Source organism: Carcharodon carcharias, chromosome 20 (assembly GCF_017639515.1).
Source record: "Carcharodon carcharias isolate sCarCar2 chromosome 20, sCarCar2.pri, whole genome shotgun sequence".
In the NCBI taxonomy this organism is placed as follows: domain Eukaryota; kingdom Metazoa; phylum Chordata; class Chondrichthyes; order Lamniformes; family Lamnidae; genus Carcharodon; species Carcharodon carcharias.
The window spans coordinates 33,452,944-33,469,569 of record NC_054486.1 but is presented as its reverse complement, the minus strand read 5'-3'; the positions used below and the strand labels follow the sequence as shown (position 1 = coordinate 33,469,569).

The window sequence follows — 16,626 nt, the reverse complement described above, 5'->3', positions numbered from 1 at the left end:
GCCCTTGTCCTTCTAGGTGATAGAAGTCATGGTTTTGGAAGCTATCAAAGGAGTTTGGTGATTTGCTGAAGTGCGTCTTGTAGACGGTGCACACTGCTACCACTGTGCATGAATGGTGGAGGAAGTGAACGTTTAAGGTGGTGGATGGGGTGCCAATCATGCGGACTGCTTTTTCCTGGATGGTGTCAAGCTTCTTGAATGATTTTGGAGTTGCACTCATCCAGGTAAATGGAAAGTATTCCATCACACTCCTGACTTGTGGACAGGCTTTAAAGAGTCGGAAGGTGAGTTACATGCTACAGAATTCCTGACTTCTGACCTGCTCTTGTAGCCACAGTGTTTATATGGCTGGTCCAATTCAGTTAATGGTAACCCCCAGGATGTTGATAGTAGGGGGTTCAGTGATGGTAATGCCATTGAATGTCAAGGGGAGGTGGTTAGATTCTCTCTTGTTGGAGCTGGTCATTGCCTGGCACTTGTGTGGCACAAATGTTACTTGCCACTTATCTCCCTAAACCTGACTATTGCCCAGGTCTTGCTGCATATGGGCACAAAATGCTTTAGTATCTGAGTTATCGTGAACGGTGCTGAACATTGTGCAATCATCAGTGTCCTTACTCACTTCTGATCTTTTGATAGACATAAGGTGGTCACTGATGAAGCAGCTGAAGATGTTTGGGCCTGGGAAACTGCCCTGAGGAACTCCTGCAGTGATGTCCTGGGACTAAGACAACTGACCTCCAAAAACCACAACCATCTTCCTCTGTGTTAACAATGACTCCAACCAGTGGAGAGTTTCCCCCTCAGATTCTTATTGACTCCAGTTTTGCTAGGGTACTCTGATATCACACTCAGTCAAATGCTGCCTTGCAAAGGCAGACATTCACACCTCACCTCTGGAGTTCAGCTCTTTTGTCCATGTTTAGACCAAGACTGTAATATGTTCAGGAGCTGAGTGGCCCTGGCAGAATCGCAACTGAGCATCAATGAACAAGTTATTGCTGACACAAAAACAAAATTACCTGGAAAAACTCAGCAGGTCTGGTAGCATCGGCGGAGAAGAAAAGAGTTGACGTTTCGAGTATTCAGAGGACTAACACAGAGGAAGATGGTTGTGGTTTTTGGAAGTTATTGCTGAGTAAGTTCTGAATCTTACTTGGGTACAAGTTTCACAAGTGCCAACTCTCCCTGGGGTACAGGTGCTGACTCTCACTGGGATACAGGTTCCACAGGCACTGACTCTCATTAGGGTACGGGTTCCAAAGGCACTGACTCTCACTAGGGTATGGGTTCCAAAGGTGCTGGCTCTCACTGGGGTATGGGTTCCACAAGTGCTGACTCTCACTGGGGTACGGGTTCCACAAGTGCTGACTCACACTGGGGTACAGGTTCCACAGGTGCTGACTCTTACTGGAGTATGGGTTCCACAGGCACTGACTCTCACAGGGGTATGGATTCCACAGGTGCCAACTCTCATTGAGGTATGGGTTCCACAAGCACTAACTCTTGCTGGAATAATGGTTCAACAATGACTGACTTTCATTGGAGTGCAGGTTTCACGGGTTCTGACTCTCACTGGGGTATGGGTTCCACAGTTGCTGACTCTCAATGGGGTATGGGTGCTGATTCTCACTGGGGTATGGGTGCTGACTCTCTCTGGGGTATGGGTTCTGTGGTCACTGACTCTCGCTAAGGTACAAGCTCCACGGGTGCTGATGCTTGCTGAGGTAAGGGTTTCACGGTTGCTGATTCTCGGTGCAGTACAGGTTCCACAGATGCTAACTCATTTAAAGAATTAATTAAGACTTTGCAACAAATGTACGGCCCTTAAATAATAAAAGCTCCATGGAAAAAGTGTTCCAACTATGGCTACGAAGTAAAAGTGACCATGAAGCTTTTAGATTATCACAAAAACCATTATGGTTCTCTAATGTCCTTTAGGGAAGGAACCTGCCATCTTTAACCAGTCTGGCCTGAACTTAATTCCAAACCCACATGTGGGCTCTGGTTTAGACCAATCCTGTCTTCACACCTCCATCATATTGCATGACACTACCACCATGTTAAATGGGACAGATTGAGAACAGATCTAGCAGCTCAAAACAGGACAAATAAATATATTAAAAACCCATACCCCTGAAATAGTCAGTGCCCATGGAACATTTGACACAGTGCTCTCAGCAGTTGTGGAGGAAAAATAAGGAAAATTGAGGAAATAATTTCCCAAATTTCTCTGAGCTTACAGATGTGCCAAGCTTTGATCCACCCTGCAACCATGTTGCGCACCATTTGCAGGTCCTCTCGCGTTTTAAAAGGTTTCTTCACTTTTATTTCCACCAAATCGTAGTCTGGCAGTCTCAGTCCTTGCTCCACAGTGTAATCAGCCACAGTAGGCAGGGCTGTCCACCTTCTCATGCCTTTCCATTTCCTCTTGGATTCTGCATGGGTAAAGATAGAATCAGTTTTTCCACTGGCTTTGCGGCAGAACAAGGTGAGCATCAATAAAGCTGTTTTCCATTCTTGGAGGATGCACTTACTGAAAGTCTGTCTTAATTTTGATCCCTCATCATTCTTCCTCCTCTTCCTTTCAACATCTGAGCCCTACTATTTCCTCTAGCTTCAGAAGCCGCTCTCATTATCTCTTCCCTTACTTATGCTATCTCAAGGAGTTAGGCTGCCTTTTTAGTGTCAAATACTTCTCTCCTTTGGCTGGTCAACAGCAGCAAGATAACTGTCTTCTTCATAGTGCCACTCATATAGGGGGCAATTAATGCTTAACCGTTATAAAACACTAGTTAGGCCTCAGTTGGAGTACTGTGTCCAATTCTGGGCACCACATTTTAGGAAGCATGTCAGGAAAGTGTAAAAAGATGTTCTACAGTAGTACCAGGGATGAGGAATTTCAGTTACCTGGAGAGACTAAAAAGTTGGATTTAATCTCCTAAAAGTAGAAGGCTAAGGGAGGGGTTTACTAGTGGTATTCAAGGGTTTTGATACAATAAATAAGGAGAAACTGGTTCCATAGGCAGGAGGGTCAGTAACCAGTGGACATGGATTTAAGGTCATTGGCAAAAGAACCAGAGGGAGTGAATTTTTTTTGCATAGTGAGTTATGATAATCTGGCATTCACAGCCTGAAAGGCTGCTGGAAGCACATTCAGTCCTAATTTCAAGAGGGAATTGAGTATATAGTTGAAGAGGGAAAATGCAGGGCTGTCAGGAAAGAAGAGCAGGGGAGTAGGACTAATTGCACAGCTCTTTCAAAGAGCACATCTTCTATGCTGTATGATTCCACCTCAGGGGAAACAATGGAAGTGTCTTCAGTGTCCAATTTTTGATTGCCTCTGTAAAATGCCTTGGGATATTTTTCCACATTAAACACTGCATGTAACAACAAGATGTTATTGGTAATAATGATGTTGCAGTACCTGGCAAATCCAAGTCATTTACCAATAAGAAGAAAAGCAGCAGCAACAGCAGCTTGTATTTATAATACTCCAGAGTTGTGTGTACAGTTTCATTCTATCCACTTGAAGGACTTTGTGGGTCTAGAGAAGGGACAAAGAAAGGCCCCAAGATAGATTTTAATTCTTGGGTTCGGATACACTGGAGGGGTGTAGTCTGAAAGGGGATCTGATTCAAGTATTTAAAACTATTAACACCATTGATAACGTAGGGATGAAATAATGAGGCAAGGTAGAATCTATTTAAACTGAAGAAGCAGAGGTAAAATTGGATGCGTGGAAGTTTTATTTTTCCAGAAGATAATTGATTTTCTCAGAGGGTGATTCCAGATACAAGTCTTTGCAACCCTTTAAGGAGGACTTAAGAGGCCTGTTTGACAAAAGCTGTGAACACAGCAGAGGGGAAGTGAGATAAACCATTCTAAGCTTGGGGCCTCTTGGGAGCTTTGATGAGTCACCAAGATATTTGAGGGAAGGTTCATGAATGGGCTTCTTTTTTGCCTCTCCTAAAAAGTAGTGCAGGTCTAGTTCATACGCGTGGGAGCAAGCCCAGAAAAAGTGCATAGGGGGCTGCATGCTTTTCATCATCCCATAAACAGGCAACCAAGATTACGGACTAGAGCTTGTGGCAGAGTCAAAGATGATGCCTTCGGTCTTTCCAATGTGGAACTGGTGACCAATCAGCATTTTGCCACTCAGTGTAACAAACACACCAGATTACCAACCCAGCTTTACTGGAGCTCAGACCTGGAGCTGTGTGTTGTTTGTCTTGCTCCCCTTTGTCCTCTGTCCACTCTACCGGCAACTGAGGAAAGCATTCCTGGAGGTGTTTTTGATATTCGGAGAGGTTGTCCATGATAATTCTCTCCTTGTATTTCTCACCATGGTGATGAACCACATTGGATGACCCTGAAATGTAAAACATGTGGCCAAAACTCAATGATGCAAGACAAAATTTAGTACCCAAACATCCCCAACCCATCTCACCTTTAATACCTAAACAGGAACAGAACAAAGCCATGAAAAGCCAGTTAACCCCTTTCTAATAGATCAAATCCACATATCCACCACACCTCCTAAGCACAGAGTTATCTCTGTCCCCATTTAAACTGCCCACTTCAATGTCCTTCCCCAAGTCGTTAATTTATTCTATAACCTCATGACATTCTGGGTGACTTTCAGTTTTTAACCAACGCCCCTTAGTATAGGGGGAAGTGGTGGCATAATGGCATTGTCACTGGACAGGTAATCCAGAGACCCAGGGTAATGCTCTGGGGATGGCAGTTGGTGGAATTTGATTGCAATAAAAAAAAATCTGGATTTAAAAGTCTGATGATGAGCACGAAACCATTGCTGGTTGTCGTAAAAATCCATCTGGTTCACTAATATCCTTTAGGGAAGGAAATCTGCTGTCCTTACCTGGTCTGGCCTACATGTGACTCCAGACCAACAGCAATGTGGTTGACTCTTAAATGCCCTCTAAACAAGGGCAGTTAGGGATGGGTGATAAATGCTGGCCGAGCATGAATAAATAATTTTAAAAATGTGAACACTTCTCCACCTCAGTGATTTACTCTCAGAATGTGTGAGGGGATTCTTGTTTATTTTGTACTTACAGAATGGATGAGGATTCACTCCATTGTACCTTCGCTTCAATCCATTCCCACATTCCCCATGTAAAAGTCTCCCCAGAACAGTCCACTGTTCTGTTGCTTGAACCTAGATCTTGGCGTGTGGCTCTGAACTCCACCCCCAAACTGACTAAAGAGGGAGGAGCTGATCAAACACAGGCAGCAGAAACAGCAAGACAACAGGAGACCTAGACAAATGGAATAGAACCAAAAGCAGGACACACCAAAAAATTGCAACTTCTGATTTCCTCCCCAACCCCACTGTTCCTCCAGCCATGGCCTCCTCTTCAACTTCCAAAATCTGCAGTACTGTTTCCTCTGAATCCTAGAATCACGTAACACAGCAGACACACAGATCCATGTGGAGAAATCCAGGAGAAAGTCAGTTTGCACAGAGAGATCACAGCTACAAAGATCAATCACAGAGAGATACAAACCTTCAGTGGAGAAAGATGATGAGACACAATGGGGCAGGTGCTGCAGGGAGATCCAGACATTTACAAAATGGACACAGTGCTGAAGAGAAAGACAGGTATATCATTGGGACAGAGACAGACTGATCAGTGCAACATAGTCAGTACCAAGGTGAACTGAGGGCATCAGGCAATTGGACACAAGCAATCCCAGCTCATTAACAGCTTGCACAGAATAGACCAGTAAAAAGCCCAGAATATCATGATAAAAACAGATTTTGATTTGTTCAGTACCTTATTCAGTAGTTTTCATCATATATTTTGTACTACATGGCAAAATATCCATCCCATTGTGTTTGAAAATTGAACTGTCCTCAACACAAGGAAACCTACTAGTATAGAGTAAACTAGCTAAATCACAAAGCAGATCCAAAGGACTGAATGGTCTGCTCATTTATTAATGTTCCTATGTTTCTACACAAAAAATTACAAAATGCTGGAAAATACACCAAATAAGATGTTAAAAGAATACTTGTAGGGAATACTTGGTTAGTTTTTGACAGAGATATGAATTTAGATCCTGGAAGGATGAATAGATTTTTTTTTTAAGAACGTTATGGATTGTCTGCTGGTGTGGTGGAATTTGTCACAGCTGTAAAATGTGAGCAGCGTTTTCAGAGCAGCATGTTGGATATAGATTAGCCTGAAGACTCCTCAGTGAAGTGAAGCTTTTAATAAAAATAATTTATTTTTTCAGTTTTGTAGTTATAGAGCATCAACCAGGCAGGGAAAAGTCTCAAGGAAGAGCTGCGTAATTGTAACAACTTTTGAGTTAACACAGCATGGTCCAGGCATGTGCTCTACTGAGTGTCCTTTTCACTTGGTTCAGATTGTTTTTGGGTCTGGTCACAATGAAAAAAGGCAGTAAAACCACAAGAGGTCATGAATTCTACATAATGGGAGTGATTGATATGTATTGTCTCCAATGGTACTCTACATAATGGGAGCGATTGATATGGGTTGGCTCCATCAACACTCTTATAAAATGAGAATTGTGAATAATGAGTTGGGTCTATGTGTACTGTTACACAATGACATTAATTGATATAGGTTAGATTCAGTGGCACCCATATAGTCAGAGTGATTGATATGGGTTGTATCATTTTGTACTTTTTATATTGGGAATGATTGATATGGGTTGAGTCCAATGGCACTCTGCATGATGCGAGTGTATGATATGGATTATCTCCAATGGCACTATACACAATGACAGCGATTGACATTGATTGTGTACATCTCATCTATCCAGTACACAATGGGAGTGACTGACATAGCTTGTGTCTATGTATACCCTACACAATGGGATTGATTGATATGGGTTCGGTCCATTTATATCCTGCACAACATTTGTGATTGATATAAGTTGAGCTATCTACATCCTACATTGGGAGTGATTGATATGGATTGGGTCTATCTATCTATCTATACCTTACACAATGGGGGAACAGTCACATTGAGTTTAGGGTACTGGTCTAATAAACCAGAGACAAAAACAGAATTACCTGGAAAAACTCAGCAGGTCTGGCAGCATCGGCGGAGAAGAACAAAGTTGACGTTTCGAGTCCTCATGACCCTTCAACAGAACTGAGTAAAAATAGGAGAGGGGTGAAATATAAGCTGATTTAAGGTGGGGGGGCGGGGTGTGGTTGTAGGGACAAGCAAGCAGTGATAGAAGCAGATAATCAAAAGATGTCACAGACAAAAGAACAAAGAGGTGTTGAAGGTGGTGATATTATCTAAAAGAATGTGCTAATTAAGGATGGATGGCAGGACACTCAAGGTATAGCTTTAGTGGGGGTGGGGTGAAATAAGACTAACAGGCATAAAAGGTATAAATTTAAAAATAATGGAAATAGGTAGGAAAAGAAAAATCTATATAAATTATTGGAAAAAACAAAAGGGAGGGGGAGGAAGCGGAAAGGGGGCGGGGATGGGGGTGGGAGTTCAAGATCTAAAGTTGTTGAATTCAATATTCAGTCTGGAAAGCTGTAAAGTGCCTAGTCAGAAGATGAGGTGCTGTTCCTCCAGTTTGCGTTGAGCTTCACTGGAACAATGCAGCAAGCCAAGGACAGACATGTGGATGAGAGAGCAGGATGGAGTGTTAAAATGGCAAGCGACAGGGAGGTTTCTTGCGGACAGACCAAAGGTGTTCTGAAAAGCGGTCACCCAGTTTGCGTTTGGTCTCTCCAATGTAGAGGAGACCGCATTGGGAGCAACGAAAGCAGTAGACTAATTTGGAGGAAATGCAAGTGAAATGCTGCTTCACTTGAAAGGAGTGTTTGGGCCCTTGGACGGTGAGGAGAGAGGAAGTGAAGGGGCAGGTGTAGCATCTTTTGCGTATGCATGGGGAGGTGCCGTAGGTGGGGGTTGAGGAGTAGGGGATGACGGAGGAATGGACCAGGGTGTCCTGGAGGGAACGATCCCTACTGAATGCCGCCAGGGGTGATGAAGGGAAGATGTGTTTGGTGGTGGCATCATGCTGGAGTTGGCGGAAATGGCGGAGGATGATCCTTTGAATGTGGAGGCTGGTGGGGTGATAAGTGAGGACAAGGGGGACTCTATCATGATTCTGGGAGGGAGGAGAAGGCATGAGGGTGGATGCGCGGGAGCTGGGCCAGACACAGTTGAGGGCCCTGTCAACGACCGTGGGTGGAAAACCTCGGTTAAGGAAGAAGGAAGACATGTCAGAGGAACTGTTTTTGAAGGTAGCATCATCAGAACAGATGCGACGGAGGCAAAGGAACTGAGAGAATGGGATGGACTCCTTACAGTAAGCGGGGTGTGAGGAGCTGTAGTCGAGTAGCTATGGGAGTTGGTAAGCTTGTAATGGATATTGGCGGGCAGTCTATCACCAGAAATTGAGACAGAGAGGTCAAGGAAGGGAAGGGAAGTGTCAGAGATGGACCATGTGAAAATGATGGAAGGGTGGAGATTGGAAGCAAAATTAATAAATTTTTCCAGGTCCCGACGAGAGCATGAAGCAGCACCGAAGTAATCATCGATGTACCAGAGAAAGAGTTGTGGGAGGGGGCCGGAGTAGGACTGGAACAAGGAATGTTCCACATAGCCCACAAAGAGACAGGCATAGCTGGGGCCCATGCGGGTACCCATCGCCACACCTTTTGTTTGGAAGAAGTGAGAGGAGTTAAAGGAGAAATTGTTCAGAGGGAGAACAAGTTCAGCCAGAGGAGAATAGTGGTGGATGAGGATTGTTCGGGCCTCTGTTCGAGGAAGAAGCTAAGGGCCCTCAGACCATCCTGGTGGGGGATGGAGGTGTAGAGGGATTGGACGTCCATGGTGAAGAGGAGGCGGTTGGGGCCAGGGAACTGGAAATTGTTGATGTGACGTAAGGTGTCAGAGGAATCACGGATGTAGGTGGGAAGGGATTGGACAAGGGGAGAGAGAAGGGAGTCAAGATGACGAGAAATGAGTTCTGAAATGAGGACTGAATATTGAATTCAACAACTTTAGATCTTGAACTCCCTCCCCCATCCCCACCCCCTTTCCATTTCCTCCCCCTCCCTTTTGTTTTTTCCAATAATTTATATAGATTTTTCTTTTCCCACCTATTTCCATTATTTTTAAATCTATACCTTTTATGCCCTGTTAGTCCTATTTCACCCCACCCCCACTAGAGCTGTACCTTGAATGTCCTGCCATCCATTCTTAATTAGCACATTCTTTTAGATAATATCACAACCTTTCAACACCTCTCTGTTCTTTTGTCTGTGACATCTTTTGATTATCTGCTCCTATCACTGCTTGCTTGTCCCTGCAATCACACCCCACACCGCCACCCCCTCCCCCCCCACCCACAACCCCCCACCTTAAACCAGCGTATATTTCACCCCTCTCCTATTTTTACTCCGTTCTGTTGAAGGGTCATGAGGACTCGAAACATCAACTTTGTTCTTCTCCGCCAATGCTGCCAGATCTGCTGAGTTTTTCAAGGTAATTCTGTTTTTGTTTTGGATTTCCAGCGTCCTCAGTTTTTTGTTTTTATCTCTATAGTAAACCAGAGACCTGGATTAATAATCTGAAGACATTAGTTCAAACCCAGCCATGGCACCTGGAGAATTAAAATTTAGTTAATTAATTAAATATATCTGGAACTAAAATATAAAACCATCAGTAACGGTAATCATGAAACCACTGGATTGTCATAAAAACCCATTTGGATAACTAATGTCCTTTAAAGGAAATCTGTGTCCTTGCCCAATTTGGCCTATATGTGACTCTAGACCAACAGCAATGTGCTTGGTCAACTCTTCCCTTTCAAATGGTCTCTAGCAAGCCACTGAGTTGTAATAAAACCCTTGCAACCTACACCACAAGGACCGGAGTGGTTCAAGAAGGTAGCTCACCACCTTCTCAAGATCAACTGGGGAAGGGCAATAAATGCTGGCCTTGACAGCAAGACCCATATCCTGTGACTGAATTAAAAACAAGGGAGTGATTGATGAGTTAGGTCCAGCTACTCACTTATTAAGAGGAGTAATAAAAGTAGAAATTCTGTTTTTGGTAGACTTTTTTTTTAAAAAAGAGCTATGGAGGTAGGTGAAAATCAAGATGGGTTTCTTCTCCAATCCTAAATCAGAGGAACAGAGATGATGAACAGAATTTTATCCACTTGAAAATCTTTTAAGAGTCAGAACTATTACCAGGTCTCAAACCTGCTCGTGTCAGCAGTCTGCCCTTCAGTTCAATCTTTCTGGAGTCGACCAATTAAGAAGCTGCCTCCGGGAGCACCATTCAATTAGGGACAGCAAGACAGCACGGGGCACAGGAGGGAAGGACAGCTGACAGCTCCACCAAGATTGGTATGCACTGCTCATGTGAACAGAGGGGGAGAGGGAGCCATGAGATGGTGTGCTACTAATACTGGAATTGGCAGAAAAGTCCCTATGGTCAGAACTATCAGGTGGATCCACCTGCAGGGTAAATACTCCCACTTGAAAGCACCTACTTGTAGGTGTTGTTGAATGAAAACCTATATACCCTTTTAAAGATCACTCTGCATAATCATTTAATCTGATCTCTTACAACGTTCTCACCTCCTGTGACGTGATCTGCTACAGAAACGACAGGGGTCCCCTGCGCCTCTGGCAAAATGCCACTGTCCTAGGAAAATGCAAGTTAATTGGTGCTATAATGGTTTTAATTGGTTTCCCACTGCTAGTGGGAGGGTTGCCATCCAGACACATAGCCTGTCCCTGTGAAAAGTGGCCAGAACAGGGAAAAAGTCAGTGAGCCACCCAATGTGCTCTCAATATTTTCTTGTTCCCCCTACCTCCAAATGTTTGGGAAAGTTTCTCCCATTAATATATCGGAGAGCAGAAAAAGATGTTTTACCTCAATAAATGACTTTGTTTGATCTCAAATGACTGGTGACAATTGCCTCAAATACCATTAAAGATCATAATAATGCACCTCAGCAAACACTAACATATCCCTGAGTGATAACAGGAATGTTTAACATTATTTTATCATACCTCAGCCACATGCTGCGGTTATCCCTGGAATATTCGCAGGTTCTGCACTTTCCAGGTGTCAAACCGTACTGTTATTTTCATCCTTTATCCAGATAAACTTACTTTAAAACTTTAACTCCAAACAAAGGGCCTATCAATTGGTGGGGACAGGGTGTCTGCAGCTCATTCCTGAGTCTGTTTAGGTGATGGCAGTCGCTAACTCATGAAAGAAAGACCTCAAGGAACCCAAAAATACTATTGCAGTAGCACTTCTTGGGTGATCTGTGCCATTAACTCAGGGGGCAACCTTTCTCAATGTAGGAGCTGAGACTTTTGAATGAACCTACTTGTAGCAGTAATGTCCTGTGCTTGTTGTACTGCCATGCCGGTAAACCCCTGTGCATAGGATTTAAGTGAAAGTGCAACAGAGATTTTAGCCTGTAACAGGTCTGAATGTGATATTTCCACGTTCAAATAAATTGAAGCTCCAATACACAGTGGGCAGAATTTTGCCGTCGGCGAGCTGGCGGACCCCCCAACATCATCCCAGTCCATTTAAATCTTCAGGAAGGTGGGGGCACAGCAAAAACAGCTGTGGGCCCGCCAACCTGTCAATGGCCAATTGAGGCCATTGAGAGGATCATTAAAACAATTAAAGGACCTACCCGTCCACCCTTAAGGTTGGCAGGCAGGCCAGGAGCCCCGGCGGGTAATAGAAAAAACATGAAACCTCATCCACCAACGGGATGAGGTTTCATGTAGGGTTTTAAACATTTTAATAAGGTTATTATGTTAATTATGAACATGTCCCATCTCATGTGGCATTGTCACATGAGTGGGACATGTTAGGGAGTTTTTTTTTCTATTTTTAATATCTTTATATGTCAGCAATCTCCCTGAGGCAGCACTTTGCCTCAGGGCGATGTGCGTTCTTTCGTTTGCATGCACTCTCGCTTTTGGGGAATCCCCCCCACCCGCACAGGAAGCGCATAGCATTTCTTGCCGGACGTCACGATGGGTGGGCCTTAATTGGCCCGCCCATGTAAAATGGCAGCAGGGCCCACTTCTCCAGTGGGGATCGGCCCTCCGCCCACCGGAGATTGGGTCGGGCCCGCCCGCCCGACAGGCAGAAAATTCTGCCCACTGTACTGAACAGAGGGGGAGTTGTTGACCCCAAGTTACACAACCAAACATATGCTCACACTCAACATGACTGGCACAGGTCAGACCACATCCATTGAAAGCCTGAACCACAACATGGAATGAAGAGGCAGGGGGTTTGTTCATTGGAATCCCAGATCAATGTCACGGGGGTGGGGAGAATGAAAAGGAGAATTAGAATTCAATATTGGATTGTGTCATCTGTGTTGAATGTAAATAAGAATGTTACTATTTAGCAGTACTTCTAGAAGTCTAGCTCCGTCTCTTTGCATATCCCGTAAATAGTTATGTGCGCAGTTTCTCCTGCCTCTAGTTACCAGTGTACAGTTCTTGTTCAAACACATTTTCTGTGTAATAAACATGCTTTCCAAGCTTTGAATTCAGGACCGTCTTGGGCTTTGGAGGGAGTTCAAAGTGCTTCACCATCAGGTTGGCCGCAGTCTGATTTGCAGCTCCAGGTTCCTCCATGATGTCCGCACTCACTTCAAACCCAGGAACCCTGTGGAAAGCCAATCACAGTCACCATGCTGCCAGCCATAACTAATGTTCTTATCAATATCTTGTCCTGATATATAAGAATGTCTTCCCTCTCCAACAGAGAGACAGCAAAGGGCACAAACTTCAACACGACTCCAATCAGGGCCAGCATAGATCCCTCCTCACCCAAAAAAATGAAATCTTCTTGAATCATAGCTGCTCAAACAGAACGATGACCAGTAACTGATATGCATTTAAACCTTTCTTTGTCACAGTTATTTGCTGTTCCTGCAAGTTTACAAGATGTATCCTCTCCCTTTTAGGATATGAGAAAGGGCAGGGAAACGGGATTAGGGTAGATACTCCATTTGAAGAACTAGCACAGACAAAGCTGCAATGGGTTGAATGGCCTCCTCCAGTGCTATAACTTCTATGATTCTCATTTTTTATGTCAGCTGCCACTCAGTGGGTAGCATTCTTGCCTAAATTCAAGTCCCACTCCAGGGCCAGAGCACAAAAATCAAGGCAGATACTCAGTGCTGTACTGAGGAAGTGCTGCACTGTTGGAGGTGCCATCTTTCAGATAGATGTTAAACCAAGGCCCCATCTGCCTGCTCAGGTGGATGTAAAAGAATCCATAGCACTAATTTAAAGAGCAGGGGAGTTATCCCTGGCGTCCTGGTCAATCAACATTGCAAAAAAACAGATAATCTGGTCATTATCACATTGCTGTTTTTGGGAGTTCACTGTGTGTATATTGGCTGCTGTGTTTCCTATATTACAACAGTGACTACAATTCATAAGTACTTCATTGTTTGTAATGCACTTTGAGACATCCAGTGGTCGTTAAAAGCGCTATATAAATACAAGTCTTTGGTTGCTATCCTTTCTCAGGTAACATTCCATGGCCTGCACTCGCTGGTATGTTACCATAATTCATGACTGACCCAAGAATAGTGAGTGTTGGCAAGCTATTTGACCTTGGAAGGCATCATGGTGAAGCCTGATCCAGGAACTCTGATTATGCCCAAACCTTTAGGAACAGGAAAGCACCCTTGTGTCTAATAGGCTTGACTCTTTTCAGCAAAGCAAGCTGTCGAATTTCCTCCCTACCCTATCTATCAATTCGGAAAGGCATCAGCAAGGTTGGACACGGAATACAGGAAGGATCCAGATACAGGGAAGTGAGAGAAGGAAATACAAGAGTAGGGGAGATTAGAAGGGGGTCAATGATGGGTTAGTGGGGGTTACGGGAGGGCGACAGGGGAGCATGACACAGAAGGATTATGGGATTCAGTAATAAAAAGAGAATACAAGAGAAAGAGGATGCAAGTCTTGGAAGGACAGTTGCTTTGTTGAGACCTAAGGATAGCAAGTGTTGACAGCAAACGTCTTGAACACACCTTTTGCTTGGACCAGGTTACTCTGTTAAGTCTTAACATAGTAATTCATTTCATAAAGCTCAGCTTCATGACGAGCACAGTGTTTCCCGGTATCCTGACGTCTCCAACTGAGAAGGTGGTCATCAAAAGGAACCAATCTAGGCTGGTAGTACAAAGCAGGGATATATGCAAGTTCAAACAGATCCCCAGTGTCAGGGCACTGAGTTATGAGCAAAGAGCATCAAGACCTGGGTTAATCAGACTAGAATGACTTCATCTGGGAGGTGAATACATAAGATAGATTAAATTGTTCAGGGAATTTAAAATGTACTTCAAGATAGTACTTCAAATTGTTGGCTACCTCCTCCATCCGACTGCCTGAATGGGTTGTGGAAGCAGATTCAAGAGTAACTTCTGAAAGGAAGTTGGATATATACTTGAAAAGGCAAAATGTGAAGGGCAACGGGGAAGGAGTTGGAGAGTGGGACTCATCGGGCAGCTCTTTTGAAGAGCTGGTCCATGCACGATGGGCCTTTCTTCTGTGCTGTTATTCTACATCAGCAGCACTTCACTGGCTGAGTTTCATCCCGAGATTACAAACAGAGCTACATGAATCAAAGTAAATTCTTTCCTACCATGCTTCCTGTAAAGGTTTGAACTGCCATTCAACGATTAATATCTTTAAAGAAAACTGTTCCCTAACAGCTCCCCAAATTATGACTACGATCAGTCCTTCCAGCCTCTTGACAGTGAAAAAGACAGCTCTGTCATGAGGTTGAGGAAGGGTGGGGGTGAGAAAGAGATGACTCTGGAGGAAGCACCCACCCATTCATTGCCATTAACATGTGATGGGTGGGCATTGCACAAGTTGGGTTTTTTTTTATTTATTCAAGGTATGAGTGTGTTGCTGGCTAGGTTGGCATTTGTTGCCCATCCCTAATTGCCCTTGAGGTGATGGTGGTGAACTGCCTTCTCTTGAACCAGTGCAGTCCATGTGGTGCAGGTACACCCACAGTGCTGTTAGAGAGGGAGTTCCAGGATTTTGACCCAGAGACAGTGAATGAACGGCAATATATTTCCCAAGTCAGGATGGTGAATGGCTTGGAGGAGAACATCCAGGTGGTGGTGTCCTGATCTTTCTGCTACCCTTGTCCTTATAGGTGGTAGTAGTCTTGGGATTGGAAGGTGCTGACTAAGGAGGCTTGGTGAGTTCCAGCAGTGCATCTTGTAGATGGTACACCCTGTTGCCACTGTATGTCAGTGGTGGAGGGAGTGAATGTTTGTGGATGGGGTGCCAATCGAGCAGGTTGCTTTGTCCTGGATGATGGCAAGCTTCTCAAGTGTTGTTGGAACTGCACTTATCCAGGCAAGTGGGGAGTATTCCATCACACTCCTGGCTTGTGCCTTGTAGATGGTGGACAGGCTTTGGGGAGTCAGGTAGTGAGTTACTCGCCGCAGGATTCCTAAGCCCTGGCCTGCTCTTGTAGCCACAGTATTTATATGGCTAGTCCAGATCAGTTTCCGGTCAATGATAACCCCAGGATCTTGATAGTGGGGTATTCAGTGATGGTAATGCCATTGAATGTCAAGGGGCAATGATTAGATTCTATCTTGTTGGAGATTGTCAGTGCCTGGCTCTTGTGGGGTGCAAATGTTACTTGCTACTTGTCAGCTCAAGCCTGGATATTGTCCAGGTCTTGCTGCATTTGGACATGGACTGCTTTAGTATCTAAGTTGTCGTGAGTAGTGCAGAACATTGTGCAATCATCAGCGAACATCCCACTTCATCCTTTTGATGGAAGGAAGGTCATTGATGAAGCAGCTAAAGATGGTTGGGCCTAGGATAGGATCCTGAGGAACTCCTGCAGTGATGTCCTGGAACTGAGATGACTGACTTCCAACAACCACAACCATCTTCCTTTGTGCAAAGTATGACTCAATTTAGTGGAGAGTTTCCCCCGATACCCATTAACTCCAGTTTAGCTAGGGCTCCTTGATGCCACACTCAGTCAAATGCTGCCTTGATGTCAAGGACAGTCACTCTCACCCCACCTTTGGAGTTCAGCTCTTTTGTCTATGTTTGAGTCAAGGCTATAATGAGGTCAGGAGCTGAGTGGCCCTGGCGGGACCTAAATGGAGCTTCAGTGAGCAGGTTTTTGTTAAACAGGAACTGCACTGTTCATGACCCCTTCCATCACTTTACTAAAGATGGAGAGTAGACACCAATTTTGGCAAAAGCCCCCAGATGTTAGTAAGGAGGACTTTGCAGGGTCAACAGGGCCAAGTTTGCCGCTGTCATTTCTGTTGCCTAGTTCAATGCCGGGTGGTCCGTCCGGTTCCATTCCTTTTAGACTTTTTAGCAGATTGATATATATGAGTGGCTTGCTAGGCCATTTCAGAGGGCATTTAAGAGTCAACCACATTGCTGTGGATCTGGTGTCATGTGTAGGTCAGACCAGGTAAGGACAGCAGGTTTCCTTTCCTAAAGGACATTAGTGAACCAGATGGGTTTTTACGACAATCGACAATAGTTTTATGGTCATCATTAGACTTTTAATTCCAGATTTT

At 44.4% G+C, this 16,626-nt stretch overlaps 1 protein-coding gene across 1 annotated transcript in view; it reads right to left on the bottom strand.

The window, feature by feature from the left end:
• heatr4 (HEAT repeat containing 4) overlaps nt 1-16,626 on the bottom strand; it is an 84,681-nt gene that overhangs the window by 65,214 nt on the left and 2,841 nt on the right. Inside the window, exons 2-4 of the mRNA XM_041214168.1 lie at nt 12,517-12,698; nt 4,211-4,372; nt 2,244-2,438 (exon numbers count right to left, since the gene is read on the bottom strand). Of these exons, the coding sequence (XP_041070102.1) occupies nt 2,244-2,438; nt 4,211-4,372; nt 12,517-12,698 (539 nt within the window). The remainder of the gene's footprint in view (nt 1-2,243; nt 2,439-4,210; nt 4,373-12,516; nt 12,699-16,626) is intronic.